The sequence below is a fragment of the Sodiomyces alcalophilus genome (assembly GCF_042370955.1).
Source record: "Sodiomyces alcalophilus JCM 7366 unplaced genomic scaffold ACRALscaffold_10, whole genome shotgun sequence".
NCBI classification, from domain to species: domain Eukaryota; kingdom Fungi; phylum Ascomycota; class Sordariomycetes; order Glomerellales; family Plectosphaerellaceae; genus Sodiomyces; species Sodiomyces alcalophilus.
Window position 1 is genome coordinate 446,533 of NW_027263541.1, and position 27,973 is coordinate 474,505.

Consider the following 27,973-nt stretch of genomic DNA (forward strand, 5'->3'; position numbering starts at 1 on the left):
CTCTTACTGCACTAGATCGAATAACCCTTCGGTGAATGGATTTGCTGACTGAAGACTATCATCACTAGTAACTTTCACCTTGGCCCAGCCTCGTTATCGATGGCCCCTGGATCTCCTTGAGACATCCTGTTCTCATCATCCCCTTCCAGGGAATATCTTACTCTTCTAATTCAAAGGACAAAACTCAAGAGATCAACATCTTGTCGATTCGCGCCATGCCGGCCATGATGGATGACCCCGACACCCCGACCATCTACCGGGTCTCGGGTGACCCCCCTTACCCAGACCCGACCAAGCCTCCCGCCCTTACCCCTGAGCTTGTGCCTCGTCAAGTTCTCCTCCGTGACCGCCAGACGGCCGCCACCGTGTTGCCCTTTGTTTCCCAGCACCAGGTGCCACCCTCGTTACTGCGCTACCTCGCCGACCAGCTGAATAAGGAGATCGAGGGCGGCGACACCTACCCCATGACGGAACCCATGTCATACGAACGGTTCGCCTCGTACTGGTTCCAAAACTTTGGCGCCGTCATGCTCCTCGGGAACATTGAGCGTCCCGAGGACATTGCCTCTCTACCCGAAGCAGCAGCCGACAACATGAGTGGGACCAGTACGACCACCACCACCACCACCAGCGAGGCAGGCGACTGGTCCAAGAGATGCCTCGGCAGCTTCTACATCAAGCCCAACTACCCCGGCCGCAGCTCGCACGTCTGCAACGCCGGCTTCCTCGTCACCGACGCCGCCCGCAACCGGGGCGCCGGCCGCCTCATGGGCGAGAGCTACCTCGACTGGGCCCCCAAGCTCGGCTACACCTACAGCGTCTTCAACCTGGTCTACGAGACCAACGTGGTCTCGTGCAAGATCTGGGACGCCCTGGGCTTCAAGCGCATCGGCCGCGTCAAGGGCTGCGGCAACCTCCGCTCCTACCCGGGCCGCCTCGTCGACGCCATCATCTACGGCCGCGACCTCGTGCCCGGCGAGTTCCCCGAGGACCTCGTCTCGGCCGAGCGCTTCGACAAGATCAAGTACTACCTCAAGTACGCCAAGTACCCGGCCGGCGCCGACCGTGCCGAGAAGAGCCGCCTCCGCAGCGCCGCCACCCACTACAAGCTGCTGGAGAACGACCGCCTCATGCTCAAGGACAAGGAGGTCGTGCCCGACCCGCGACGCCAGTACAAGATCGCCCGCCAGGTGCACGAGGCCCAGCACGGCGGCATCAACAAGACAACGGCCACCATCGCTGAAAAGTACCACTGGAGCCGCATCAAGGAAACCGTCAGCGATGTCATCCGCAACTGCGCCGAATGCAAGGAGCTCGGGAAGATGATGCCCGCCCCGGGCGGCGGGAATGGGGCGGCTGCTGCGCGGGCGCGAGCATCCACTGGCGTAGGGGGAGGCGTAGGGGTCGGGACATCTGGAGGTGCCGGGGCCAGAAGCAATGGCTCCCCCAGCATCGCGACGGGCACTACTGTGTCGACCGTTCGCCCTAACCGCAAGAGGAGTAGTAGTAACGACATTGGCCCTCCCCATGGCGTATTAAGCGTCCCGCCCAACCCGGCAGTGTCGGCGGCGGCAGTATCGGTTCACGCGGGGCCACCGCTTCCTTACAGCTATCCCTCTCCGGAGGCCGTGGCTGGAGGTATCGCTCCCACAGACGCCCTCCACGACCCGTCGGCCTCTCCCCTGGCCCGGCATAGGGGGCTTTCCCACCATAACCCAATGCTCCAGGACTCCTCCCACGGCCTACCTCGAGATCACACACATCATCATCACCACCGTGCCTCGCATGACCCTCACTCCGACTCCGTCTACCAACCCATCGACCCGCAAATGATCAACAACCCGCACCACCATCCCGCCGATCCATACGGACCATATCACACACACCCACATCCCCATCCGCACGAACCCCCTACCGAAACCGACTTTCAAGCCTTGCTCACAGCGACGACATCCGACCCCAGTCATCATCATCACCACGATCACGATCCCAATCACAATCACGCGCATAGTCATCCCCATGGCCACACGCCAGGACCCCCCGACATGGTCGCAGAAGCCGACGCCGCCGCCCGCGAAGCTGAAGCGGTAGACCGCGACTTGGACATGCTCATCCAGCCAGACGACGACGACGAAGTCCAACATGCTCATGACGAAGATCAAGACGAGACAATGGCGGGTATCGGCCATGACCATGCCGCTGCCTTGGCCGTGTCAGATTCTGCTCCTGTTCCTCCTGCGGAAGAACAAGTCCAAGTCCACCATATCAGTAACGCCGAAACGCAGGTAGAGACTATAGGGCCAGGGGTGGCACCAGGGGATGCAGATCCGGGAGGGAGGAGGATGTCAGAGCAGGAAGACCGGAAAGGCGAACCCAACGACGGTGCAGTAGACGCGGGGTGAGGAGGAATGGAGAGGAGGGTAAGGTCACGTCGGCGTTTGCTTTTCTTGGATATACGAATGCCCATCGAGGCCAGGATATTTGCCCTCAAACTAGGGCTGTCTTTACGTATTGCCTCGTCATCAGCGACAGTAGAGGCCAGCAATGGACCACCCGTTAGATGGACATCAACTTCAGACTGAGCGTCGTCATTGAATTCTCGGCATCTCATCTCTGCCGAAACCTGTCTCTCTGCCATTAGGTACACCTAGTCTAGCAGTCTATCACAAGTCCACACCATCATCGGCTCCAAGTCCTGTTCTTGGACAGCCAGTTGTTTTGTCCCTCCCACCTTAGGGCTCGGTGCCAAGGTATCATACAGAAAAACTCCAAACCCCATGTTTTTCTTTCGTACTTTTATATTGACCTCCCATCTCAACGCTTGTCATTCGTCACCTCCCCCCTACCGCCTCGGCATACCACGTCCCCGGCCCCGGAGAGCCCTCTGGGCCGCGCCGGGAGGCAAAGGCTGGCCCGGGGCCTGGGGCTGGGCGCTCTCCTCGTTTCGGATGGTCTCGTCGACGCCGAGGATGAGGCAGCTGGCCTCGGTGGCGGCCTGGATGGCGTTGATCTTGACGAGGGCGGGCTCCCAGACGAAGCGCTCCATCATGTCGGCGACGCCCTCGTTGGCAAAGTCGACGCCGGCCCAGGTGTTGCCGCGGCGGTGCTCGACGCGCAGGCGGTTGAGAATGTCGGTGGCGTCGAAGCCGGCATTGTCGCACAGCTGGCGCGGGATGACCTCGAGGGCCTTGGCGAAGCTCTTGACGACGGCCTGCTGCTTGTGGCTGACCTTGTCGTCGGCGAAGCGGTGCAGGTAGGCCGAGACCTCCATCTCGGTGGCGCCGCCGCCGCCGACGATGGTGCGGTTCCGGATGGCGCGCTTGACGATCATGATGGCGTCGTGGAGCGAGCGCTCGACCTCGGCGATGAACTGCTCGGCGCCGCCGCGCAGCACGAGGGTGCACGTCTTGGCCTCGGGGCAGTCCTCGAAAAAGTTGAAGCGCTCGCCGCCAATCTGGCGCTCCTCGAAGCGGCCGCAGACGCCGAGGTGCTCGGGCAAGATGTCGGAGCAGGTCGACTGCACGACGGCGCCGGTGGCCTGCACGACGCGCTCCATGTCCTCGGCGGCGACGCGGCCGGCGCAGAAGATGTCCCGGTCGGCGAAGTACTGGGTGGCCAGGTCGCCGATGGGGAGCTTGCTGAGCACGACCTTGGCGCCCGTGTCGTGCAGGGCCTCGAGTTTCCGGAAGATGATCTGCCACTCGGCGTCGACGATGGCCTGGTACTCGGATACCTCTTCGACGCGCACCTCGGCGTTGTCCTTTTCGGCCTTGAGCTCGAGCTCGACGTTGAGGCACACAATCTTGGGCTTGACGAACGACTTGGGCTGCTGCTCGAAGCCTGCGTAGGAGAAGGTCTTTTTGAAGGCGACGCCGTTGACGAAGAGCGAGTCGGTGAGCGAGCCGCCGGGGATTTTCTTGACGCCGATGAGCTTTTCGTTGAGGTCTTCCTGGTCGAGGGATAGTACGGCGTCGACGACCACTGGGGACGTTAGCTTGGGCCAGTTCAAGAGGAAGGAAAAGAAACTAAAAATAAAGAAAAAGAAAAAGAAAAAAAGGGCACATACTCTCTGTGAAAAACTCGGAATTCCGCTTGATCAACTTGCTGGTCATGGCAGTGCCGGCCAGCTTGCTGAGGGTTTCCCTCCGGTTACCCTCGTCGGTGTCAATGGCAATCTCCTTGATCTTGTTGACGGCCATGGCGGAAGCCTTTCGCAGGCCCTTGATGATGATCTGCGAGCTGACGCCCTGTTCCACGTGCTCCTTGATCTCCTTGAGGATCTCTCCCGCCAGGACCACCACCGATGTTGTACCGTCGCCCACCTCGGCGTCTTGGGACCTCGCAATGTCGACGAGGATACGGGCTGCAGGGTGGACAATGTCCAGGAGCTGTTCCGTAGTCAGCACTTTTATTCGTCGTTTTCTTCTCCTTCTTTTCTTGGGGTTAAAGCCTGCTTCCCCATCCCTGACTCGTCGTACCTTCATGACGGTCGCACCGTCGTTTGTAATGGTCTGCTTCCCATTCTGGTCTACCATCAACAGATCGCCGCCATATGGACCGAGTGTCGACTTGATGGTGCTCTGAACCGCCAAACACGCGTTGATGTTGGAGACGATCTGGGGCTTGCCCTGGGAGGTATCGGTTCCTGCCAAACGAGACGGTTAGCCAATCATGATCATGTCGTTCGAGCTGGATGGAAGGTCGGCGTGGCTGAGATGAGCCAGCAGGCTGGTTGATGCGGTGGACGATGCGGTGACGATGACGGTGGACGAACCTTCTTTGAGGACGATGATGGTCGGGGCCTGTCCTCCGAACGACATCTTGGAACGTAAACCGCAAGTCTATTCTCGTATAGGGTGTATGTTTGTGTTTCGGGTTGACCTGGCGATTCGAAGTGGCGGATTCTGGGCTTTAGGGGGGGTAACGAGACGTGGGGCAGGATGAAGTTGTGGTTTTTCAGCCGTAAATATCGACGAAGCTCAATCTGCCTATCTATGAACTTAGTAAGATAAGATACTTAGTCCGAGGTACCTTGGTGGGTACTGGGTACATAGGTACATGCACCTTGTCTAATTCAGCACGGACCAAGTGGGCTACGGTACATATACACGAGTACTCAACGTCGTCAGAATCACGCCTCCCTCGACCTCACCTTCATCTTCCTGTCACCTCCTCACATCAGTACGACCTCGAAAGCCAGCTAGAAAGTCTGACACACATTTTGTCTAGCTCAAATCCACAGCCACAGATTGCAATCTCTTCCTCAACTCTAGACACCTAGTCCTGTCCAGCATGGTCCGATCCCCAAGCCGTCGCCGCGTATTACCCCCAGGCCACAAGCCCAAGTCCCTGGTGTCCAAGTCCCTGGTGTCCAAGTCCACGTCTCATAATGTCACCTTCAAGGATCACACCGGCAGGTCGGCCCTGATGTCGTGGTCTGGCTCGGAGGATGAGCCTAGCCTACCTCCCCTATCCTCCTGGGTCTTCTACATGGTCAATCCAGCTGTCGCACAAGACTTTGACGGCTGTGCGTTCCAGTACGGTCTTGAGAACGACCGCATTCTTCACAGAGGTGGCAGCTTTAGGTATGAGTTCTTCTTCTTACCTGGCGCTACGCCCGAAGAATGCGCCGCGCACTACCGTGGCGAACTGGATGCTCGAGGTACCATCTGGCGCCAGATCCGCAAGGTGAAGACGGCTTTGAAGAAGAAAAAGGAGGAGGAGGGTGAAGGAGGAGCTGATGATGATTCAGTTGAGAGGTCATCTTCTAGCGACGACGAGTCTCAAGATGGCACTGCGGGAGAACAACAACAACAACAACAACTTCCCGGTCTAGTCTGGCCGAAAAACGATCGCGATTGCTACTTTATCAACTACCGTGGCTGGTTCTTCATGTATCCCGATGCAGATGTGCAGTGGGGTGCCAATCATGAAGATCGTGAGGTTTACCTCGTCAAGTTTGACCCTATCCCCATTGAATGGGAGGAGGGCGAAACCGTCAAATTTGACCCCATGGAACACCCTATTCATTCAGAGAGGATGAGTGCCAGGGGCCGGAAAGGCTACGAAGAGGGGGCTGTCAGTTGGATGGAAAACAGGAAGAATTCAAACTGGGAGGTAGCGGCCAACGATGCCACCTGCGAAGCTAGAGGTCTTGGTTGGGAGTCTTGGTGATGCCAAAGGAATGGAATCGGCTTGTCCAATGGTCAACGGTCAGACATGTAGATTTGAGTCGTGACTCGAAAGAAACAGTGATCACGTTCTTCCAGGGGTTGCATTACTGGAGGTTGAATATATAGATAAGTTGCCAACCCCTATTATGGTAATATACACCATCTCCCCCCCTACTCCTTTCTCACTCTCTTGACGATCATCCTAGAACGGCCCCGCAGGGCCGTTGCTCGAGTCCCATAAGCCCTTGTAGTTACTCTGTAGCCAAATGTCCGGCTGCGACGGATTCGGGTTGTTATGCGTAAACCCTGCCTTGGGGAACTTGAGCTTCGACGCCGCAATGTATCCTCCCGGATGCAGCACGTTGTCCAGCCACTTCTTGCCCTGTGGTTCACCCGCGTACGCGGATCTGTAGTTGGCCGTGGTTGCCGTGAGCCAACCACTAGCTCTGGCCTCGATGTTGGCCAGCACAGCCTCGATCCAGAAGCAGTAGAGGTCACGTAAGCCGGCCCTGGGTTGGCCTGATGCTCGATTAGGTATACCCGGTTGGCCGTTGTTGCCGTGACCGGTGCCGGACCATGGGTATGAACTGTCAAACTCGTCGAGGACGTTCTCCATGTGCTGAGACGTCGCCGTAAACTTGGGCCAAATCTCGTCTCGGCGCATATAGTAGAAGACGCCCGCGAGCTGTACAAGTCGCACGGTTAGCGAACAACTGGCAACCTGACCGTCCTCAAGGCAGTAAGAAGGGGCACGGTGGGAGAACTTACGTTGCGCTGCGCCCTGCGTGTTGCTTGGTTGGAAGCCTCGTTGCTGGAGCTGATACTGTTTCCGGCGAACAAGTGCAGTTTTCTTCCGTTCATCCCCTTGTCGGCCAGGGCCAAGAGATGAGGATTGTCGTCACCCCCAAGGCCCATGGCCATCTCGCCCCAAAGGGTCTCCTGGTCCCAGCTACTGTCTTTGAACACTCTGTTTGGCGGTATAACCGCATCACATCCGAACAAGACCTCTGATACCCAGTCATGCGTGGGGTTTATGTAGCCAACCGGGAGGGTTCCCCTAAGCAGCCACTCAAAAAAGCTACGGATAAGCTGTGCTTCGTACACATGTTCAGCTATAATCGCACATAGTGGTTAGCCCTCTGCTCCTTTCCATGGCCGGCGGAACTCATGCGAGGCAAAAACTTACTGACAAACTCACTGGTGTCGACCTGGTTCTCAGACAGCTTCTGCAACTCGGCTTGACACCCGCCGGGCTGCTGTTCCGGATACCCAAACCAACGGTTAATCCGACTGTCGCCCTTGGCCGCTGCACAGGACTTGTACGGAGGAAACCCCAAATGATACTGTTGCCCATTGTGCGACCATATGACGGGGTCCTTCGTCGCGCGCCGCTCAAGAGCCCGAGCACTTCTCGCTCGAGACGCGCCGGCAGCACTGCTGGATTCGACAGGACATGACTCCTCCTTGGAACGATACGGGTCGAGCCAGCAAGTTTCATCGTCCCTTTTCCGCAGAGCGTTGCTGTTAGTACCGCCTTCGCACGCCTCGCACGACGGAATGTCGTCCAAGTCCACGTCGCCGGGGCACTTCAGGCCGTCAATGCGCGGTATCAAGGGCCCATACTTCATGGAGCGCCGCTTGGATAGCTCGCGGCGTGGGAGAGGCGTCGCGGAAGAAGAAGAAGAAGAAGAAGAAGAGGAGGATCCGGATCCATGTAGGCTGCCGTTAACGCCGGCGTCGCTTTCCAGGACGTCCCCTCCATCTCGGCGCAGCAGCTTCCTGCTCCCCGACGTAGAGCAGACTTCTCCCCCCCGGGAACCGGGGTAGATGTTTACGTCGTCAAAGGGCATGATCATAAAGGGAGACTCGGGAAGCGCCCATGAGAACATATCAGGCGCCTCGACAGTGGCATAGATGTCTGCTCCCGCGTCGATGCCGTAGCAGAACCGGCTCCCACTACTACCCGCCTCGGCCTCGGCGTGGAACGTAATGTGTCCGTCGGCGACCAGATTCACGGCGCACGACTCGAGCGAGGCAAAGTTGGAGTGCCAGTCGATGCCAAACGTGACGGTAGGCTTGACGTGGGCAGACAGATGCCCGCTCACTGCGACGCCGTACTCAAACGCCGGCTCGAGGGGCTGCGTGCCCGACTTTTGCGCCTCGTCGAACACGTCGGGCTCCCAGTCCTCGTCGATGACAGGCAAGGTCTGGTAGACGTTCCACTCGGCGAGCTTGACTTTGCTCTCAAAGTGGACGCCGAGGGTCGCCCGCCCATCCAACCGACCAAAGAGCTTAAAGTTGGGGCCAATGGTGACGAGACCCGGCACCGAAAAGGCGGCGCCAAAGGTGTCGGCCGAGAACATGAGGACGTCGCCCGTGTCAAAGTAGGCCGTCACGGCGGCGTCGACGACAAACTTGGCGTTCACGTCGCCGCCCGTACGGTAGTAGAGGTACGAGTCGGAGATGTCGATGCCGTACTCCCCGCCGAGCTTGCCGATCAGGGTGAAGCCGTAGTTGACGTTCATGTCCAGCTCCATCTCGGCAAACACCTCGAGCTTGGCGTCCATGCTGGGGCACGTCAGCTTCTGGTCGATGATGCTGAGGGTGAATTCCTCGTGATACGTGTGCTGGAGGTCCAAGGGGTTGCTGACGCCCGTGAAGATGGCCCGGAGCCAGTCGAGGGCCGTCTCGCCGAACCAGCGCTTGTGAATCTCCCCCTTGGTCAGCGCCCCGCCGTGCACATCCTCGCGCCACTCCTCCTCGAGCCAGCGCTTGTGGCTGCCTCCCACATCTTGGAGGCTCCTTTTCAGGGATCTTTTCAGCGTCCGCTTCTTCGTGTCGGCTGCCTTGTCGACGATGGTGTCCCAGTAGGTATGCTCGTTGCTATAGTCGATGCGGATCTGGACCTCGTCATCTTCGTCGCGAGGCACACGCCTAAAGTCGTAGTCAAAGGTCAAGTCATACACCGTCTCCACGTTGTCCGCCATGCCGCGACGATGGAGGTGGTGCGGTAGGCTCTGGTTTTGACTGGGTATCATCTCCTTGACCACGGCATACCTTCCTGGACCGCAGCCCGCCGGCATATCGACAATGGTTCCAGGGGCTCCATGGCCGAGATGGATCTTGTTGCAGTTCGAGTCTTCGCTGCGGCTGTCGGTGGTGCACACCATGCGAACTGTGTGTTCGCCTTCCGTGACCGCGTCGTTGCAGTCAAAGACCTCCCAGTGGGACCCGTCACGCTTGTCCAGTGTGACCTGGAGCCTATCAGAACTCGTTATCACGACGAAGCCAAAAGCGGACGACTCGGGCGTCTCTTGGAATGGCACGTCCTGCGCGCCGCCCCAAGTGTTATCCACCTTGATTGTCCAATCCGAATCCGCACCCTCCTCGTCCGGGGGTTCGGGGAACAGGTACTCCAGGGGAACGGGGAGGAAAGGTGAATCGCCGTCCGGGGGATCGCAACAGAAGCTCCTCATCCGCTTGGAGGCCCAGCCGCAGTCATGGCCCTCGCCTCCGTGGGATCTGGTCAGGGCCACCTGCCAGCCCGTGTCGCAGTGGTTATCAAAACAGCTGCCAGGCTTGCCGTGCCACTTACAGTTCCGCCACTTCTGGTCGTTGCTGCAGCAGAACTTCTTCTTGTTGTCGCCACTGCAGTTGGCATGATTCCAGGTCAACTCGTCCTCCGTATCCGAATCGCACTCTTCTTTGCAGTCGGTCCATCGGCAGTCTGGTTTCTTGGCTTCTGCCTCGCAGCAGAAGAACTTGCGACCATCAGTGCATATGTAGCCCTCGCCAGCTTGTGTGCCGGAGGCGAGTGCGACCTCTCCGTCGTGGCACTGACCGTTGCAGAGAACACCATTACCTCTCCATTGACTGGGAGGCCGATGTTAGTGAGCTAACCACTCAATCCAATAAAGCAGCATACAAGAGGACACTCACCATTTGTCTGGATCGGGAGCGGAGGCGAAAGGACAGCAGATGCTCGACTTCTTCCCCTTCAACCTGTCACATTGGAATGTTTCCACTTCAATGTAACCGAGCCTACAGCCGGTCGAACCGCAGTCACTCACGGTGCAATGGCCTTCTCCGAGCTCCGTCCAGGGGTCGACAGTCGAGTAATCCTTGTAGGCCCCGAAGCCTTTGGGATACAGCACAGCAGCCAGAGCGTCCAGCTCTCTGTTGTCAAGGTCAATGGCCCAGATGAGCAGGCCTCCCAGGCCCAGGGCATTGGCAAAGTCGATCTTCTGCTGGATAGTGTCATGGTCGTCGTAGGACACCCACTGGTCGCCGGCCCATGTGATGTACTTGACGGCGTCCTTCTCGTCCCAGTACGGCGTCAGTTCGTACTTGTCAATGATGTCCATAATCTCGAAATACGCCAGGGTACCGGAGTTATCGGTGCAGGGGCCGGGGTCGGCACCACCTAGGAAGAGGCACCCAGGGGTATGACATGCCGGATCGGCCAGCTGGAACGATCGGCCGTAGAAGCCAAGACCAAGGTTGACCTTGGCGGGATCGACATCATTGCGCCAGAGGAGATCCAGGGCGAGGTCAATCTCTGTCAGGTTGGTGTGCGGCAGCACCCTGGAGCCGATGGGGTTGTCGGCATCCCAGACGCCGTGAAGGTCATAGGACATCATGTTAACATAGTCGACGGCCTTTGCAGACCCGGTGATGTCAAAGTGGCGCATGTACCAGTAGCTCGTCGGTGCCGTGAACGAGATCTCCTTTCGGCTGCCGGACATCTTGTCAAACTCGGTCCGCATCTCCTTGAACAGCTTGGTGAGGTTCTCGCCATCCCCAGGCTTGCCGCCTCGGTCGCCCGCACCGGGGTATTCCCAGTCAACGTCGACGCCGTCGAAGCCATAGCGGCTCATAAACTTGACGAGCTGGTCGATGAACGTGGCTCGTTTCGTCTTGGTGGAGGCGAGGTCGCTGAAGACGGGCTGCCAGATGGTGTGGTTGTCGTTGAAAGTCCAGCCACCGAGAGCGACGACGGCCTTCAGGGACGGGTTCTTCCTCTTGAGGGAAGTAAACTGGGAAAAGGTCTCGGTGGTGAGCTTGCCGTCCTTTTCATCCTCCATGGGGATGATCTCGTACGTCTCGGGCTTGATGTAGGCGAATGAGTAGTAGATGTGCGTGAGACTGTTGACGGGAATGTCTTCCATGCTCATGCCGATGCACTTTTTCTTCCAGTTCCAGGCCTCGTAGTATCCAATGACGCGCTTTTGGACATTGCCGCCGGAGCCACCGGAGCCGGGCTGGCTACAGTTGCTCTGGCAGCCCTCATCTTCGTTGTCCGACTCGTTGCAGTATTCGGGGGTCATGCCGCAGAAACCGTGCTGGCTGCAGCAAACGTTGAGGGGACATTTCTTGCCAGGCTCTTCCGCGAAGCGACCGCACTCGGCATGAGCGTCGCAGTTGCTCCAGCACAGGTCGTTGGGCGACTCGCCATTGGTGCCGCAGGCGTCGGGCCCGTAGCCGCAAACGCCCGTCTTGGCGCAGCAGGCACCGTTACTGCAGGGCTTTACCTCGGAGCAGGAATAAGGGTCGTTGGGATCCGCAGCCATGGTGGACAAGGCTCGGGCCGCGAGTCTCGCGTCGCATGTGTCGCGATCATCAAACCGGACCTTGGCGATGAGATCTGCGGCCGTGGTCAATTTATCGGGAATAGGAGGGCAGACAAGGTAGCCCCCGGCATCTCGAGCTTCGAGATGGACATCATAGAGGTTACTGTGATGCTGGCGGTGATGGTGACGGTGATGGGGATGACTTAGACCAGGCGCAGCCGCCTGGATGGCCAGAAAAGAGAATATGAGCTTCTTGAACCCCATGGCTGGCAGCTGGCAAGCACCACAGCCCAAGGCGGCTCAGATGAGGATGGGCAACGATAGTGTACAATGTAAGAGCCCGCAAAGAGCTTGAGACGAAAAGACTCGGGTCGTCCCAGCCTCAACTCCATCCACACTGGACGGAGAGTCTGGCCCTTTTTATATAAGGCATGGGGAAGCGACGGACCCTGGCTTGCTGCGGGGCTCATCACATGTATGTACGTACTTACAGATGAAGATGTACGTTGTGTGAATCGGATCAAGCCTTTTTGCCAGCATGGGGTTGCGCATGGCAGCTTGCACAGGACTGACTACCTTTCCATCAGAGCCAAGTACGTTGTACGTTATAAGCCATACCTTGTTGGCATCCCTCCCGGAGCCCCCAATCGTCCTGATCAATGATGAGGCATAAAAAATCCGGCTGAGTGCGAGGAGAGTGAGGACAAAGTACATGCGTTGTACGCCATCCGATGCACCAGGCATCTTCACCACGGCACCCGCCGCACAGAAGGATCAGGCCCAGAGTATCCCTGCAAATGAAACATTCCACTAGCTTAAAGGCACTTGCCGGTGTTTTCAAGGGACTAGCAATAGGATTATAATAATATTACCACTAACACCAAAAGGGGAACCCCCTACCCGAACCACGGGCTCGCTTATTTCCCAGCTCCTACGTTAAAGCACATAAGCTTTAAGGGAAGTACCTAGTGGGGCGCTGGAGAGCCAATCGGAAAGCCTTCTGTGTACCCGGCGCTTCGGGCGCCTCTGGAATATGTGGGGTGTGGGGCCGAGAAGCGGTGGGGGTTCAATGCCAAGGAACTCCTTCTGCCGGCCGGCCCGGAGCGGACCGTGCTCCGCGAGGTTCGGTGTATCTGATTGGCCGAATAATCAGCCTATAAGTCCCTGGATCTCTGAGGATTGGGTAACACTCTTATACGAGTCTAGACTATTTCCTCGGCATGATGGGATTATGTGAACTAGTGGACTAGGTATTAGTACGCTGTGGTGCATGCAATCTTAGTCTGCAGCCCCCAATTTCAAAATGGTCACTTGAACCTGCACGGATGAGGCACAGTCGGATTCGGAATGTGTTTCTTGGGTCTACATGCGATACGTAGACAAAAGGTTTTTCTTGCCGTGGACAGCCTCCACTGACCGCGTGGGGGGAACCCGAGGTCGCCTCCATGCGCAGCTTGAGGTCTGGGTACGGCCGATACCCAAGGGCCAAGGCCAACGCCTCGCCGACGTCCATCTCCTGAAGCGTCAAGTCCATTCATTGGAACGCCACCCTTGCAACAGTAATCTCCAGTCTTTTATACTCCCTTCCTGCCTTTCCATCTTTCCATCTTTTACACCCTTTTGCGCGTCTCCAAGTTTCCAGCCACCATGCAGTGGTCAATCTTTCTTTCAAGTCTGGCCATCGTGGCCAGCCCGGCTACTGCCTGGCAGTACATCTCTCCCGATGCTCTCCCCTCCGACACTCTATCTGCTAGCTGTATCGCTGCCTTGGTGGTCGACATTTCCTGCCCTTCACAGGTAGTCAGCTTTTTTGTGAGAGAGCCTGTTCCGCTGGACTCTCTGGAGGAGGCCTGCACCTCCCAGTGCCGAGCTTCACTGGCCGACTTTGAGGCCAGCCTAAAGACGCAATGCGGCGAGGACGATGTGGTCGAATACGACATAGGTGCTGATCCTGTCCACGTGTCTGTTGTGGCCACGGACATTTATTATCACTTCAACAGGACCTGCATCAAGGACGGGGACAGATGGTGCAACATCTGGGCCTTTGAAAACTCCCCTGATAACGACTCGGGTGGTGGCTCTTCTGCCCGTAAGGAAAAACACAAACCCTCAATCTCATGATATGTAGTTGTAAAAGTGTGAATGCTCACTGACATACCAAAAAATAGCCACAGCCACGGCCTCTGTCGACATGTGTGACAACTGCATCATTAAGCCTTTCCAGTTTCTCGCTGGCAACCCCTACTCAAACGGCTTTGCTTTGCAACCAGATTACTCTACTCTGACCGAAAGCTGTTCCAAGACGGACTTTCCCTTGGCAACCACGGCAACAGAAGAGTAAGCGTGCCTTTCTTCCCCCGTTCTTTTTACATCTAAACTGAAAATAATGAGCAGTCCACCGACTACCCCTGATCCCGAACCGCCTTGCTCAGGGGTAGAGTACACTATCCAGGCCGAAGACACGTGCCAGTCCATTTCCAGTGCCAACAACGTTGCCACTGCCTGGATGTTGTACGACAACGGCTTGCCGGCCTTCTGCGCCGGTTTTCCGGCCGAGGGCGAGAAGATCTGCATTGTGAACCAGTGCAACACCTACACCGTCCAAGCCGATGATACTTGCCAGGGCATTGCTGCTGCTGCTAATATCACCATGGTGCAGCTTTACACGTGTAAGTGGATGCGGCGTTTTGTCTTTTTCTCCTTCGTTAGAATGACATACTCTAATACACCCGGGCCATGTGCCTCTTCAAGGGAATCCCATTCTCGGACCGGCTTGCAACCGCATGTCCCTGTCTGTTGGTGATAGCATCTGCCTCGAGCCTCACGGTGACGAGGACTACACGCCCCCAACCCACACGCCCACCACCCCGGCACCAGAACCCACGGCCGCCCCCGTCCCCTCCAACATCGCCAACGGCACAAACGAGCACTGCGCCCAGTACTACTCTGTCCAGCAGGGCGACTACTGCAACCAGATTGTCATCAAGTTCAGCATCTCCCTCGCGGACTTCCTCTTCCTGAACCAGGGAGTCAACGCAGAGTGCACAAACCTCTTCGCCGAGGAGTCGTACTGCGTGTCGCCAGTGGGACCTATCAACATGTATCCTGGACATCCGGACTACGTGGCCCCGACTCCAACCCTGCCCCATACTCCCTTCAGCGACCTGCCCAAGGCTACCTTTGTCCCGCCCGCCATCACGGATCTGCCTACTTACCTACCCAGGGCGCCTGGCACGAGGAACGATTGTCTCATCTACGTGAACGGCACGGACCTGCAGATCGACATGAGCTGGGGCTTCTCCTTCTCGGCCTGTTCGGAACTCGTAGAGACATGGGATATTTCCCTCGCTGAGTTGCAAAATTGGTGGGTGCCGAGATTGACAGCACACAAGGTGCAACATTTCAAGGAAGCTGTTAATACTTGTCTAGGAACCCATCTCTCAACACAACCTCTCCTGATTGTGCTCCCAGCGAAGAGTACAGCTACTGCATGGCCGCATATAAGAAGACAAACACTTACACGCCTGCACCAACTACATCCCAGTCGGAGCCTGAACCGTCGACGACTTCTGGGGATACTCCCGCTGACCCGACACCCAGTGAACTTCCCATCAGAGTAAGCCTGTGATTTCATGTTCCTACCTACCCTCATGAGTACAGTTCTAATCTCACCGACTCTCCCCTGTAGGATGGTGCGGCCGAAAATTGCAAGACCTATTATCCCGTAGTCTCGGGGCAGACGTGTCAAGAAGTCTTGGACGACAACAACCTCACCATAGCCGAGTTTTATGCCATGTAAGTGATGGAGTGTCGGTAAAGGGAGATTATAAGAATGGAAACTTACTTGAACAGGAACCCGTCCATTGGACCCGAGTGTTATAACCTCTGGCCCGGTGAGTTCAAGTCGTCTGCTGCATTTTCTTTCTTTCGGCTGCAGTCTTCACCCCGTTGAATTTGTGATAGACGATCATGTGCTGACTTTCTCGATAGATTACAGATACTGCGTCGAGGTCTAAGTATGGGAATCTAAGCCAAGATGTTTGTAGGATTGATAGGATAACTGGTGTAATAAAAGTCGTTGATATGCTTGCCTCGTCAGCCGCAGTGGGATAGGACCTGTATAGGGACCAGAAGCCAGAGCATCTGAGGGCGAACATGACAACTTAACTGAACCTGAATTCGTATTATACCGACGAGAAACCCAACATTCCCAACTCCTCTTATGCTCCATGTCAGCTCATTGCTTCACTATGTTAGCACCCTCCCTCCTGTCACCCTACCCTTCCATGGTGCTGCTACCGTTGCTGTCCAAGCCAAATATTATATACCACATACCAAACGCCCGTCCCGATCCCATCCGTTGTTCATGTCCTCGTCCCAGCTTTCGTACAAACCAAACAAACAGATAACAGAAGGGTCCTCACAACCCAGCCTTCAACCCGTCAACAACCTCCCGCAGCATCCTCAACCCGTAGAACCGCGCCACATTGCCATACACAGCCAGCCTCCGCACAATCTCCTCGCGGCGGACGCTCTCCACCCAGCTCCCGCTGCACACGCAATGCTCCATAAACTCATTCAACCGCAGCGCCCCGCACTTGGCGCACTTGAGGTCCTGCGTCGTCCACTCCACCACAAACCCCTCCACCTGCGCCACCAGCCTCTCCTCGATCGCCACCCTGTCGTGCTCCGCCTCGCAGAACCCGCACCGCCAGGGCCTCGTCTCCGCCGCCTCCCTGGCCCCCCCCGCCGCGTCGTCCGGGAGCATGTCCGCGTCGCGGCAGAAATCCACGTCCCGCGCCATCGTGCACGACTCGCAGCTGAGCTGCGGCAGCTTCAGGCTCGCGCTCGGGTTCTGGAACGTCGCCGTCTTGCTAAACTCGCGCACCTCGAACATGGCCAGCAGCTCCTTGCGCAGAAGCCGCGCCTCCAGCGTGATGTTCTTGTCCAGCGAGAGCACCTGCATCAGCGACTTGACCAGCTCCAGGAGCGGCCCGGCCCCGGCCCCCGTCGCTGCCCCGCCGCCCGAGTACGACGCCAGGTGGGATCCCGGGAGCACGGGGAACGAGTAGTCGCTCGCCAGCTCCGGGTGGAGCATCTCCCTCTTCTGCGTCTTGAGCAGCCCCGCAATCACCTTCTTCAGGGGCTTCTCGAACGCCTTGCCCAGGATGATCGTCTCGCCTTCCGCCAATTCTCTGCGCTTCTGCGGGAGCTGCGTCAGCCGTACGACCGTCGACGACGAAAAGTCGTCGCTTCCGTCCGTCGCCGAACGCTTCATCCCGTGCATCAGCTCGACAAACTCGACCACCCACTCCTGAAACACGGACTGCAGCCGAACGGGCAGGAAGGAGGCCATCTGCCAGTGCATGATGGTGTCGAGGGTCTGCTGGTCGGCCTCGACCACTTCGTGGCACGCCTTGCCGCCGTAGTTGAACTCGTCGTACCACGCGAGGTAGTCCCAGTACTCCTTGATGTCGAGGTCGATAAAGTGGAACAGCGGCTTGCTCTTGATCGACTTGATGATGTACTGGCTGTACGCGTACGCCGTGCCGACCTCGGCCTTGCTGGTCTGGAGCAGGAGCCGGTTCGAGCTGGCAAAGACCACCTGCGACCCGACGCGCCGGAAATCCGCCATGAGCTGCTGGAGCGCCTTCCGCGACATCATCTGCACGTAGTAGTGCAGCGCCCGGTCGTACAGGAACGAGTCCGGGCTCTCCACCCAGCGGACGAGGTGCTGCACCATGACGTCCGCCATGGTATTGCCCTTGCACGCCTGCTGCCACCAGTTCTTCACCATCTCGCGAAGCACCAGCACGCCCGCGTTGGCAAAGGCGCTGTCCGACGTAATCATGTCCTCGCCAGCGCCCGCACCGGCATCGCCGCCGGCCCCCGCGGGGTTGAACGAGATGGAATCCGACCCTTCGAGTTCATTGATCAGGGAAGACGTCAGGATCGTGTTGATGGCCAGGTTCCTGACTTCCAAGTCTATGCAGACCGACGAGAACGTCCCGGGGTTGTTGATGGAGGGCATCTGCACCGTCTCGAGGGGCCCCGTCACGTCGTCCTTTTCGTGCCCGGCGTGATCGGGCCGGGGCGCCTCCGACCACCACAGGACGACCCTGTTGTTCTGAAGCCGCCTGGCGTACGCAATGTCGATCAAGAAGCGCGGGTCTTCCCTCTCGAGATTGCACACCGGGACATCGCCATACCTCGCCAGAGATGTGAGATGCAGAATCCAGGATCCCAGGCCGAGATAGTGCCCGACCAGACGCCGGGACACGACGTTCTGCCATCCTAGCGGGGGCAACGAGCTGTCGGCCGGGTCGTACTTGAGAGGCAAGATAGGGAACTCGCCCAGGATGGGAACGTCGGAAACGAGGAGGTTCCGCTGCGACGACTGGATCACCATCATCAACGGTCTCACTTCGTCCTTCCTCAGTCTCTTCACGATATCGCCAATCTCCAAGTGCATCTTCCTCCGCGTCGTGACCTGTGTGATTTTGAAGTGGAGCTTGTCCTGGTACTTGAAACAGTCTTGCCAGTTCGTCTCCTCCGTCTCCTCGCCTCGTCGCTTGAGCAGCTCCGAGTAAATCTTGGACACGTTGGGTAGGTCTTGGCCCGAGTCCCTGGTCTTCTGGAGGATGACGATGTGTGCCTGGTTGCCCGTCGTGGGGAAGATGCCGAAAATCTGGCGCTCGCCCGCCGTGATATGGGAGATGTAGATGTACGCCAGGGGCGAGTCGTCGAGGTAGGTCTTGGGCTGTTCGGGTCTCTTCAGGCCGCCGAGATCGAAGCCGTGTTCGAGTCCTCTGCCCAGCACCGCATCCTGGGTCTCGTCGATTGTGCAGAGGTTGCCGAGCTGCAGAACGGCGCGGATGTTGAGTGGGAGGTGCTTCTCGTACACCCCCTCGACGCTGGGGTGGTTGAAGAGCGCGGAGAATTTGGCGGCCTCGCTGAAGTATACGTCCTCGGGCACCGTCAGCTTGAAGAGGTGGGTGGACGAGTGGCCGTTCGGGAGGGTATGGTTGACTTGTTCGACTTCGCAACCTTCAATGTCGACGTCGGGCATATCCCGGCCCTTGAGGTTCAAGAAGACCTGCCGCGGCACCTTGATCTTGACGGTGTGGATCTTGGCGTTGATGAGGACATGGGCGTGGACGACGCCCGGCGTCTCCGTCGCTTTCAGGTGCAGCAGCTGCCACGTATTCATAAAAGTGTTGTGCGCCTGGTGCATGAACGTCGTCTGAATGTTATTCTGGTTCCCCCGGCGGTCGCCGAACAGCTGCCGTCGCCTGATGCGAGCCTGTTTCTGGATCTTCCACTTTTGCTTCTGGTATTCGAGAAAGGCCCCGTAGTCCTCGGACGGCGAGGGCATCACCTTGGGCAGGGCGGCAAACGGGTCGACGTCGACGGCCGGTTCGGGAGACTTCCTCTTCTGGGCAGTCGGCGAGGGCTGCGACGCGGCCACCAGGGAAGCCACCGTCTGGGGTTTCAAAAGCTTGGAACCAAAGTCCTCGACATCATCCACGCCGCGTTTGTTCCGGTTGGTTATGTCTTCCAGCGGCCCCTTGCTGAAGATATCGGTAAGCTTCTTCTGTTTCATCTTGTCCTCCTTGGCGTTGATCCTGCGTTGCAGCCAGTCGGGATGGGGGATCCGCGGTACGGGATTGCTGACTTTTTGCAAGGCGGCCGGGATGGTGATGAGCTTCTGAATCACGGAGCCCAGGCGCTCCAGGTAATAGTCCCAGTCGAGGAGGTCTCTCGGGTCCGTGCTGGAGGGTTCTTCCTTGAGCCACTTCTTAAGATAGGCCCGTTTGGTCTCCTCCTCGGCCGAAAAGATGGCGACGGGTACGGCCCTCTCCGTGACCGGCGCGCTCTTGGGTCTCGCGCAGATGATGAACTTGCAGTTCAGACCTTTGTCCTTGACCATCTGCTCGCCCAAGAAGTCGGCGAGGCGCCTGGCCGTGGTAATCGACGTCGACTTTTGCGTGCCGTACTCCTCCAGGGTTTTCGACATGTTCCGGTTCTCGGAAATCAGGTCCATCAGCTCTTCGTCGGCGAGCGTCACGGCCTTGTGCTGCAAAATGTCGATCCACCGGTTGGCGACCTTGGCGACGGCGGTATAGCATTCGGCGAGCGTGGTGCCTTCCAGGAAGAACCTGAAAATCTGCTGCTGGAAGGTCTTGATGAGCTTCAGCTCACCTCGGCGCTTGACCTCGAAACCTTTGAGCTCGGCCAAGCTGCCGTCGTCGTTGAACACCGCATACCGCTTTTTCAAGTTCTTGTCCTCTTCCTTGGACGTCGGGATAATCATGGCCTTGTACGGACCGTCGACTTCGAAGAAGATGGAATTGTCGCTGTGCGTTTCGTATCGCAGCGTCTTCGGGTCGACGAGGGTCTGGTATTGATGGTTCGTGAACTGGGCGTGGACCAGATGGTTCAGCATGACGCAGGGGTAGGAGACGGCGAGCTTCTTTCCGTTTTTCATCTTGAAGGCAAAGTTCTCGGGGAAGGTGGCCGGCAACATGCACCAGATACCGTCGGTGTCGAGTTCCAGCGGCCGCCCCAGCCGCTCCACCAGACCGCGTGCCATCTGGATGATGGTTGCTCCCGTCAGACAGGTCACGCCGGCCATCTCGAGGGAGTACCAGCGGGACCCCTTTCTCATGACGTATCCGTAGAAGGAGTTGAGAATGACCTTGTGCGCCAGCTGTAGCGAGTCGAACAGGACAATCATCTTCTTGGCGCCCTCCACCTCCGCGGCCGACGCACCCGAGTTCTTCAGTGCGTCCGTCTTCCCCTTCCAAACCTTTACCTTTCCCTTGTAATCATATCGACGGTCGCGAAAGTCGCGTACGGTGTTGACGTAGAACGGATTCTCCCGCTGACAGATGATGGCCTCCTTGACGATGGTCTTGGTCTCGCGGATCTTGTGGTAGATCTTTTGCGAGTACAGCTGCAGCCGCTTCTTCACAAGAGCGGCCTGTTCATCCAGAGACAGGTCCTGGAACGTCCGCATGGGCGAGTTGGGGTATTTCCCGGGAAACCTTTCGTTCTCGAGGGCATGCCGAATCATGTTGTACTCGTCTCTCTTGGCCGGGATGAATTCGCCACGCCATGCCCAAGGCAGGCGACGGTCGCACGTCTTGCCGGGCCGGTTGAAGTCACAGGCGGCACAGTCCGATTCCTGGACCATCGAGTCGGGCTGCAGACGATTGGTCGTCATGATGTTCGGGTACATGGACGCAACGTCGACGTGATAAATGAGTGGCCGCTCGGTCCGGTTCGGCGTCTCTTTCAAGGACCGCAGTCTGGACGCGATCTGCTCCTTGACCTCCTCGTAGTTTGCGATGTCGTCCATGGACTTCTTTTCCTCCACGGTAATGGTGAACTGGAGGGCAGCATCCAGGTCTCGGAGCAACTCGTCCACGGCGCCCGGGTCCACCGCAAAATTGACCGGGATGTCGGCACGGAAGACGCCAGCCTCGAGACACTCGACGTGACCTCCCACGTAGGTTTCCGATTCCAACAGGTGGCCCTCCCAGAAGGCTTCCCTGGGGGAGATGTGTTTGTTCGGCAGGATGATCTCCTTCTTGTACGCCTGCACCATGAGCAGCATCTCGCAGAGTGTGCCGGTACCTTTTCTCAGCGTGTCGTCGCCGCCCAGCGGCAGAATGGTACACAGCGAGAAGATGAAGGGATGGACGTATTTCATGTACAGGTAGTAGGTCGCGACGGCGTCTGAGACGGAGTACTCGGCAAGAGTCTGGGGTCGCTCGGTGGCGTAGGGGGTCATGAGCTCCGGGTCGAGCTCGTCCGGGTCGTATCCGAGTTTGGCGACGGTCACGGCCTTGAGACCACGGGACCCTTGCGGCAGATACGAGTCTCGGTTGACCCAGTGGAAGCAGTCCATGTGGATGCCGTAGCTGCAGTAGTACTGATCCTCGTTGTTTTTCCTCCACCCAATCTCTTGATACATGTCAATGCCGTTGACGCTAGCACGGGCTTCGACAAAGGGCCAATCGAAAAAGTCACCGTTGTAGGTCGCTATGACTGTGGGCCTGGCTTCCCTGATGTGTTCGAAGAATCTCTCGATGACGGTCTTCTCGTCGGGTTCGTTGAATATCATGAACGAGCCGGGGTACTCGGGTTTCGGGGTGTAATCAAAGTCGGAAATGTCTTCTGACACGATGTCTCGGTTGGTGATGAGAAAGCCCTGGCCGTCAATCATGTACGAAATCATCATGATCTGGTCAGTCGCCTGGTCGGGGAACTTTAGGGGCGGCTTGGTGGTCTCAATATCGAAAGCCAGGACAACGGGATCTGCCATGGCAAGTCGGTCTTCGTTCTCGATGATCTTGGTAACGCCGTGTTTCGACTCGACGAAATACCACTTTCCTACTCTTATATCTATTCGACAGTCAGTTTAGTCCCAACGGCGTAAGAACTCTCTGTCAAGTGCCTCGTACCCAAGTCAATCATTACTCGTACGTGATACGGGACATCGTACTCTCTGATGTCAACAATGTAGTCGCTGGCGTCGGCAAAGGAAGCATTCGTTCGTCTATCGTCGTCTCGTACGTCGTCAAAAAGGTCAATATCCCCAGTCGCCCTGCATAACGTCAAATCATCAGCCCAGTTCCAACTTGTGCTCCAAATCGCACGACTCGACTGGATGGCAAACTCACATGGTCACCTCGGCATACGTCTCCATGGCATCGACGTTCTTCTTATTCTTCTGCGCAATAGGCAGTATATCCCTCCTCGCGGCCATCAAGTCGGCAACGTTTTGGAACCGCAGCTCGATGAACGTCCTCCGGTAACCCATTAGGTGGTTGGGCATGCTCAAGTCCTCCTTCTCCAACCTCTTGACCGACTTGACGCAGCCCCCGCCGGGAACTCGCTTCAGCCACTCCTCGGCCTCGGTCTCGCGTCCCTTTTTTGTGGCCACGAAGAAGTACGGCTCGTACTCGACCGTGGCTTTGAAGGTGGTGCCGTCGTCGTCGATGAAGTAACAGTCGAGAGCGGCACGGCCGCCCGGGTTGCGCTCGTCCTGGACTGCGGTGGGTTGTACGTTGACGAGCCAGCCGTCGCGGCGACGGCCCCCGCCTTCGTGGCGGGCGAATCCCATGGCCTCGTCGATGGTGTTTGCAAGCCGTGTGCGTTCCCATTTCTCGTCGGCGGACGTGGCCTCGGCACGGGATGAAGCCTCGAAGGTTCGGGTGCGGGTGGAACGACCATGGTAGGCTTTTTTGCTGCCGCCGCGCCTGTAGCCCTTTTGCGGGCGACGGAGGGTAGTGTTGGGCATGGATAAGGTGGTTTGGTCGTAGTCGTGTTCCTAGAGTCTACCCTGAGGAGGGGACAGAGGGGAGACGGGAGACTCGAGGGTCGCCGCGTTCAAGAAACCATGAGAAAGCGTTGTAACACGAGTAGAATCTCGAACTCGGTGTGTCGTTGACGTTTTTGGTTACGAAAAGATCGACTGGTTGGGGTATGCCGGGTCGTGGGTTGACAATTCTCTAGGTGGTCTGGATTCGGAAAGGGTATGCAAACTCCTTGTAGTCGAGAAATAGAAGGACGCGTCCAAACGCGACTCGACGCGACAATCAATTTAACGAGGTACCTAGGTACTTACAGGTACCTAAGTACCTTGTACTTTTATATATGCACGGACCAGGTCGCTCCTAGACTCATGCCAAGCCCTGTCCGAGGACGTCAAAGACCATGGGCCAATTCTCATGGGCGACTTTTTGATGGTGGATTTCATCGAACATCTCGTCTCGTTTAATGCCACTGTCCAGACCAGCCCAGTTCGCCGGCCATGGCCAAACAACCCGATCAAGAGGAACCAGCGAGTCGCCAGGCATCCCGCCTAAGCTGGCTGACCAGCCGCGGCTCGTCGGCCGAGTCGTCTCCCTCACCTGAATCGTCCTCAGCGTCATCGCCGTCGTCCTCATCATCGACTACCGTCATTTCAAACTGGGATAATGTCTCTGCGTCCGATCTCGGGCTCGACCCCGACGGCAAACTACCAGAGAAACACCTCACCAAGGTCGACGGGAAGTTGGATCCGTCGGTGTTCCAGAACAATTCTCTAAAGGAGCAGCCGCACAACCCGGACAGCCCCACCATCAGGGACGCCGTCAAGACCATCAAGGCTGAGGATTTCCTGAACGTCGGCAAGGTCCCCTGCGCCCGAAATGGTTATATTTATGGTATTATGATCGGCGGACTTGTCGGTGGTTTCAAGTTTATAATGAAAGGTGCGTGCTTGTGCTACTCTTGCTCTCATCCCCATCCTTCACACTCCTCAAGCAAAAAAGGAAGACGGGAGGTGTTCGCAAAAGTCGACTCAAAGAAGTGGAATAACTTACTCATATCTCTTTCCACGCAGCCCCCGTGCCCAAAGTGGCAAACTGGGCTGTCGGCAGCACCATCGCCGGCGCGGCCGCGTCGTTCGAGTGGTGCCAGTACAGGCGGCGGCAGGAGAGGGTTCGCATGCAGCGGGCGGTGGAGGTGTTCCAGCACAGCATGAAGGAGAAGCAGAGAGAAGCGGAGGCCAAGAGGCTGGAGCAGGAGGAAGCGGCCAAGAAGGAGGCCGAGGCAACCAAGCAGCGGTCTTGGTATACGCTCTGGTAGGGGACGTCGGTCAATTTGTACCATATGTATTACTTGTAACGTTAGAGCTGGGTTGGCAGACCATCCGGGAGACGTGGTGAATCGGTGATCGGGTATCAAGTTCAAGGTCGAGCTGGAATGTTTCTCAAGGACTATGCAAGATCTTTTCTTGGGATATCTCAAAAGAAACACAAAAGAAACTTCATCACTTCGTTTCATCCTGGCGGTCTTTTTCCAGGAGTATCCGGTCCCTGCCCGTCGCTACCCAGATTGGGTCGCAGTCATGATCCCATCTGGCCAAGTATGCCAGCTCAAGCAAGGGGGAGAAATCGAAAAACGCAAAGTAATAGTAGAAAGCAAACCAAAACATGGCCTTGACCCCCAGGACTCCATGCCAGTCGCTAAACGCCAAAAAGTCCCAGTATTTCGCCTCGAATTTCCATCGCTTGACACCTTGCCTTTGCCCACAAAACAAACTCCTTCCCAGCGTATTACGAGTTCCCGCTCTTTCATCCCAGCATCTCCCATAAGCCATAGGGGACAGTCTCAGCTCGTCATGACGACGGCGCTAACCTCGACTTCCATGAAGCGCACCCGGCGTGAAGCCTCGGCCGACTCGTTTGTATCCGCCACCACAGCACCAGGCAAGGAGGCGGCACCACCACCACCACTACCGCCGCGCCTCCGGTAGCTACGAAGCGCGCGCGCCTCCCTCTCCTCCCTCCGACGGTATTCGGCCAGCTGCTGGCGGCGCTTCTGGACACGCATGCGGGCGATGGCGGGGGTCGGCTTAAAACCCACGCCGTTGACGCCGGTGCCGTCGTCGTCCGAGTCGTCCGGGTCGTACACGGTAATCTCGTCCTCTTGCCAGGTCAGGGCGGCGCGGACGGGATCGACGATTACGGGGCCCTCGTCTTCGCTGTCGTCACCGGGAATGGCTTTCTTATTGCGGTTTTTCCTCAGGGGAGGGGTACCGAGGCGTTTGGGCCCAGCTTCGATGCTGGCGCTACTGTCGGCGGGGACGGTTTCGGGTTCGGGTTCGGGTGGTGGCACCGTTGGAGGTATCGGCAAGGAGTGCGCATGGACGTAAATGGTATCGGACGCTTCCGCGTCGTCGGCATCCTGCATTACAATCTGGGGGACCTTTTGTCGCTTGCGCGCATTTTCGTCGTCGTCATTATCGCTGTTGTGGACATGGTCGTCGTGGTGAGGTTGGGCGCTGACAATCTGCGCTTGGTGAAAAATAGGCTCGGTGTGGCTTTCGGTGTCGGGGTTGGCCCGAGGTGTGACAGAATCGTTGGTAGCTCGACTCGCGCTGTCGGGCGTGACCCCGCCCCCGCTCTGATCATGGAGATGGAGTCCCTTGAACTTGTGAACGAAGCGAGCCCGCGGGCTTGCACTTCCTGCGGCCTCCTCGTCCTGGGCTTCCGGCACACGGAAGGAAAATTGTGTCGTGGGGTAGATCGGTGGTCCGCTGAATGTGGTCTCTCCTCGCTTTCGTTTGGGGGTGCGGACCATCGGTTGGTCTGTCATGCCTATTGCTGTCCGATAACGGTTGCCCCGTAGATAACAGATAGGAATGGCTGGTTGTCTCATGCGAAGACGTTTGTTGAGGCAGCTGAGCGGTCCTGAATAGAAGGAAGCAAAATGATGGGTATAATAGATTGGGCAAATGCTGCCTTTACAAAGAACCCATCTCGAGTCACAGTTGGGAATATAGCCGACGTTGAACAGAATAGGTGAGTTGTCCAAGGATCAGGCTTGAGCATGTCCAGGAATAGATCATGGATCATGTGTAAGGTTGGAAGGTAAAGTGTAAGTAGCACTGAGCTGATAGGCGAGCGAAGAGGCTCAGCCACACTAACAGCAGGTACTTCATCACTACACGCAACACCTCCCTTTCATCGCCATCTCCTCCCTGCCCACGGTAGGTAGTGGTACCTACCTATGTATCACCACACGGCATCTGTTTCACCTATCCGACGTATGCCGATACCGAATAACAAAGATCCGGCAAGTACAGGGACAAGGCCTTGCTTCATTTCTACTGGAAGCTTCTCGACTTTTATATGTAGGTACGACACAACGGGAGCAGTTAGTACCATGTCGACCTTCCATTCAGCTGCATGGCCAGCCTTCAAAGCCCTCTTGTGATGACTCGTCACAAAGGGATGGTAAGAAAGAATTGGACGAAACTGATGAGAACTGCGGGTCGTGTCGTGATTTTTTATTTTATTTTCCTTTGTTTTGCCGCATCTCAGGACAAACAGCCGACTATCATTCATCGCATTCTCCCTCAGTCGCTCCATGCCTTGTAAACAACCCTGGCACCGTACACATCCCCCTTCTTCACCAACGACTGGCTCCTCCACTCATCCACATTGATGGCATTGACGTAGCGGCTGGGCTCGACGCAGAACCCGCTCCGCTTGCCGCGCGCCGGGAGCCCGCCCACGGCCGGCACGTCGATGTACTTGCCCGTGTAGAACTGGAACGCCGGCTCGGTGCTCGCCACCTCGAGGTGGATGCCCGTCGCCGGGTGGTGCGCCTGGACGAGCGTCTTTAGGGGCTCGCCGCGCGTGTCGAGCGGCACCGACCCCGCCGCCTCGTTGACCACGAAGCAGTCGTCAATGTCGGGCTCCTCGGCGCCCAGCGTGAACGCCTTCCCGCCCTCGATCCCCTTGCCAAAGGCCGTCGGCCCGCCGGTCGGGATGCCGCCCGCGTCGACGGGGAGGTACTTGTCGGTCGCGAGGGTGACGACTGTCCCCTCAATTGTGGGGCCGCCGGTTAAATTGAAGTAGGTGTGGTTCGTCAGGTTGATGGCCGTCTCGTCCACGCTGTCGCCCACGAGCTTGGCCTCGAAATCGATGCCCAGCACCGTGACCGTCTTTCCGTCGGCCGACGTCTGCGTGCCCGTCGTGTAGGTGACGGTCGTGTCGACGGTGCCCGGGTACCCTTCGTCGCCGTCCTCGCTGCGGAGCGTAAACTGGACGCTTTCGCCGCCTTGCAGGCCGTCAACGCCCGGGATGGTGCGGACGCCCACGGGGACGGGGCCCTCCCAGACGCGCTTGCCCCATCCCTTGACGCCGCCGTGGAGGTGGTTGGGGCCATTGTTGGCGGCGAGAGAGTATGCCTTGCCGTTGTTCAGCGCATTAATCTTGGCGTCCTTGACGCGGTTCGCGATGCGACCGATGGTCTCGCCGAAGAACGGCCCGTTGTGCTTCTCGTAGAGCTCCTGGTTGGGAAACCCCTGGACGATGTTGATGCCCTTTACATGGAAGGACTGGATGATGGCTCCCAGAGGGAGGAAAGAAAAAGGAGCGTCGGTCATGGCGAGAGGTCGAGGATTGCGCTATAGTCAATGGACGAACGGGGTTTCGCTCTGTCCTGGCACAGAAGGTCGTCTATGAATAGGCCGAGGACGGTCCGGTGTAGAATGTAGAGTTTGTTCTTACAAAAAGGACACCGGGGGAGATGCACCCTTATGTAGGTACGGTACAGTATCCTACCGACAGTGGACTGACGGCCCCAAGACCTGGTAAGCGGCCCACGCATGTCACGCTCCATCGGATTCAGGCTGATTGTCGTGAGCCATGAAACCTTGCCGACTGT

At 57.6% G+C, this 27,973-nt stretch overlaps 9 protein-coding genes across 9 annotated transcripts; 4 read left to right on the forward strand and 5 right to left on the reverse strand.

Annotated features, from left to right (window-relative positions):
- Positions 1 to 215: 215 nt before the first annotated feature.
- ACRALDRAFT_2061538 (uncharacterized protein) lies at positions 216 to 2,402 on the forward strand (the record flags this gene model as incomplete). The annotated part of the gene is made up of 3 exons (XM_071021980.1): positions 216 to 995; positions 1,074 to 1,506; positions 1,561 to 2,402. The coding sequence occupies 3 exons, from the start codon at positions 216 to 218 to the stop codon at positions 2,400 to 2,402; spliced, it is 2,055 nt and encodes a 684-aa protein (XP_070871090.1).
- Positions 2,403 to 2,842: 440 nt separating this feature from the next.
- On the reverse strand, positions 2,843 to 4,820 carry ACRALDRAFT_2030298 (uncharacterized protein; the record flags this gene model as incomplete). The annotated part of the gene is made up of 4 exons (XM_071020651.1): positions 2,843 to 3,981; positions 4,067 to 4,388; positions 4,479 to 4,645; positions 4,775 to 4,820. The coding sequence occupies 4 exons, from the start codon at positions 4,818 to 4,820 to the stop codon at positions 2,843 to 2,845; spliced, it is 1,674 nt and encodes a 557-aa protein (XP_070871091.1).
- A 344-nt stretch (positions 4,821 to 5,164) lies between these two features.
- ACRALDRAFT_1066143 (uncharacterized protein) lies at positions 5,165 to 6,344 on the forward strand. Its single transcript, XM_071017287.1, has one exon. It carries the CDS (start codon positions 5,293 to 5,295, stop codon positions 6,172 to 6,174), a length of 882 nt encoding a protein of 293 aa, XP_070871092.1. The 5' UTR covers positions 5,165 to 5,292; the 3' UTR covers positions 6,175 to 6,344.
- A 31-nt stretch (positions 6,345 to 6,375) lies between these two features.
- Positions 6,376 to 12,007, reverse strand: ACRALDRAFT_1037213 (glycoside hydrolase family 18 protein; the record flags this gene model as incomplete). The annotated part of the gene is made up of 5 exons (XM_071015053.1): positions 6,376 to 6,858; positions 6,942 to 7,285; positions 7,360 to 7,810; positions 7,904 to 10,046; positions 10,113 to 12,007. 5 exons carry the CDS (start codon positions 12,005 to 12,007, stop codon positions 6,376 to 6,378), a joined length of 5,316 nt encoding a protein of 1,771 aa, XP_070871093.1.
- A 1,383-nt stretch (positions 12,008 to 13,390) lies between these two features.
- Positions 13,391 to 15,759, forward strand: ACRALDRAFT_1072954 (carbohydrate-binding module family 50 protein; the record flags this gene model as incomplete). Its single annotated transcript, XM_071018046.1, has 8 exons — positions 13,391 to 13,832; positions 13,912 to 14,080; positions 14,138 to 14,412; positions 14,495 to 15,107; positions 15,173 to 15,359; positions 15,432 to 15,538; positions 15,596 to 15,636; positions 15,734 to 15,759. 8 exons carry the CDS (start codon positions 13,391 to 13,393, stop codon positions 15,757 to 15,759), a joined length of 1,860 nt encoding a protein of 619 aa, XP_070871094.1.
- A 65-nt stretch (positions 15,760 to 15,824) lies between these two features.
- ACRALDRAFT_1052995 (uncharacterized protein) lies at positions 15,825 to 23,203 on the reverse strand. The gene is made up of 3 exons (XM_071015763.1): positions 22,432 to 23,203; positions 22,213 to 22,355; positions 15,825 to 22,153 (listed from the first exon to the last, which is right to left on the reverse strand). The coding sequence occupies exons 1-3, from the start codon at positions 23,049 to 23,051 to the stop codon at positions 16,164 to 16,166; spliced, it is 6,753 nt and encodes a 2,250-aa protein (XP_070871095.1). The 5' UTR covers positions 23,052 to 23,203; the 3' UTR covers positions 15,825 to 16,163.
- Positions 23,204 to 23,564: 361 nt separating this feature from the next.
- On the forward strand, positions 23,565 to 24,382 carry ACRALDRAFT_2030303 (uncharacterized protein; the record flags this gene model as incomplete). Its single annotated transcript, XM_071020652.1, has 2 exons — positions 23,565 to 24,006; positions 24,138 to 24,382. The coding sequence occupies 2 exons, from the start codon at positions 23,565 to 23,567 to the stop codon at positions 24,380 to 24,382; spliced, it is 687 nt and encodes a 228-aa protein (XP_070871096.1).
- A 525-nt stretch (positions 24,383 to 24,907) lies between these two features.
- ACRALDRAFT_2030304 (uncharacterized protein) lies at positions 24,908 to 25,894 on the reverse strand (the record flags this gene model as incomplete). The annotated part of the gene is made up of 1 exon (XM_071020653.1): positions 24,908 to 25,894. One exon carries the CDS (start codon positions 25,892 to 25,894, stop codon positions 24,908 to 24,910), a length of 987 nt encoding a protein of 328 aa, XP_070871097.1.
- Positions 25,895 to 26,557: 663 nt separating this feature from the next.
- On the reverse strand, positions 26,558 to 27,846 carry ACRALDRAFT_1066145 (uncharacterized protein). Its single transcript, XM_071017288.1, has one exon. It carries the CDS (start codon positions 27,690 to 27,692, stop codon positions 26,658 to 26,660), a length of 1,035 nt encoding a protein of 344 aa, XP_070871098.1. The 5' UTR covers positions 27,693 to 27,846; the 3' UTR covers positions 26,558 to 26,657.
- Positions 27,847 to 27,973: the final 127 nt, after the last annotated feature.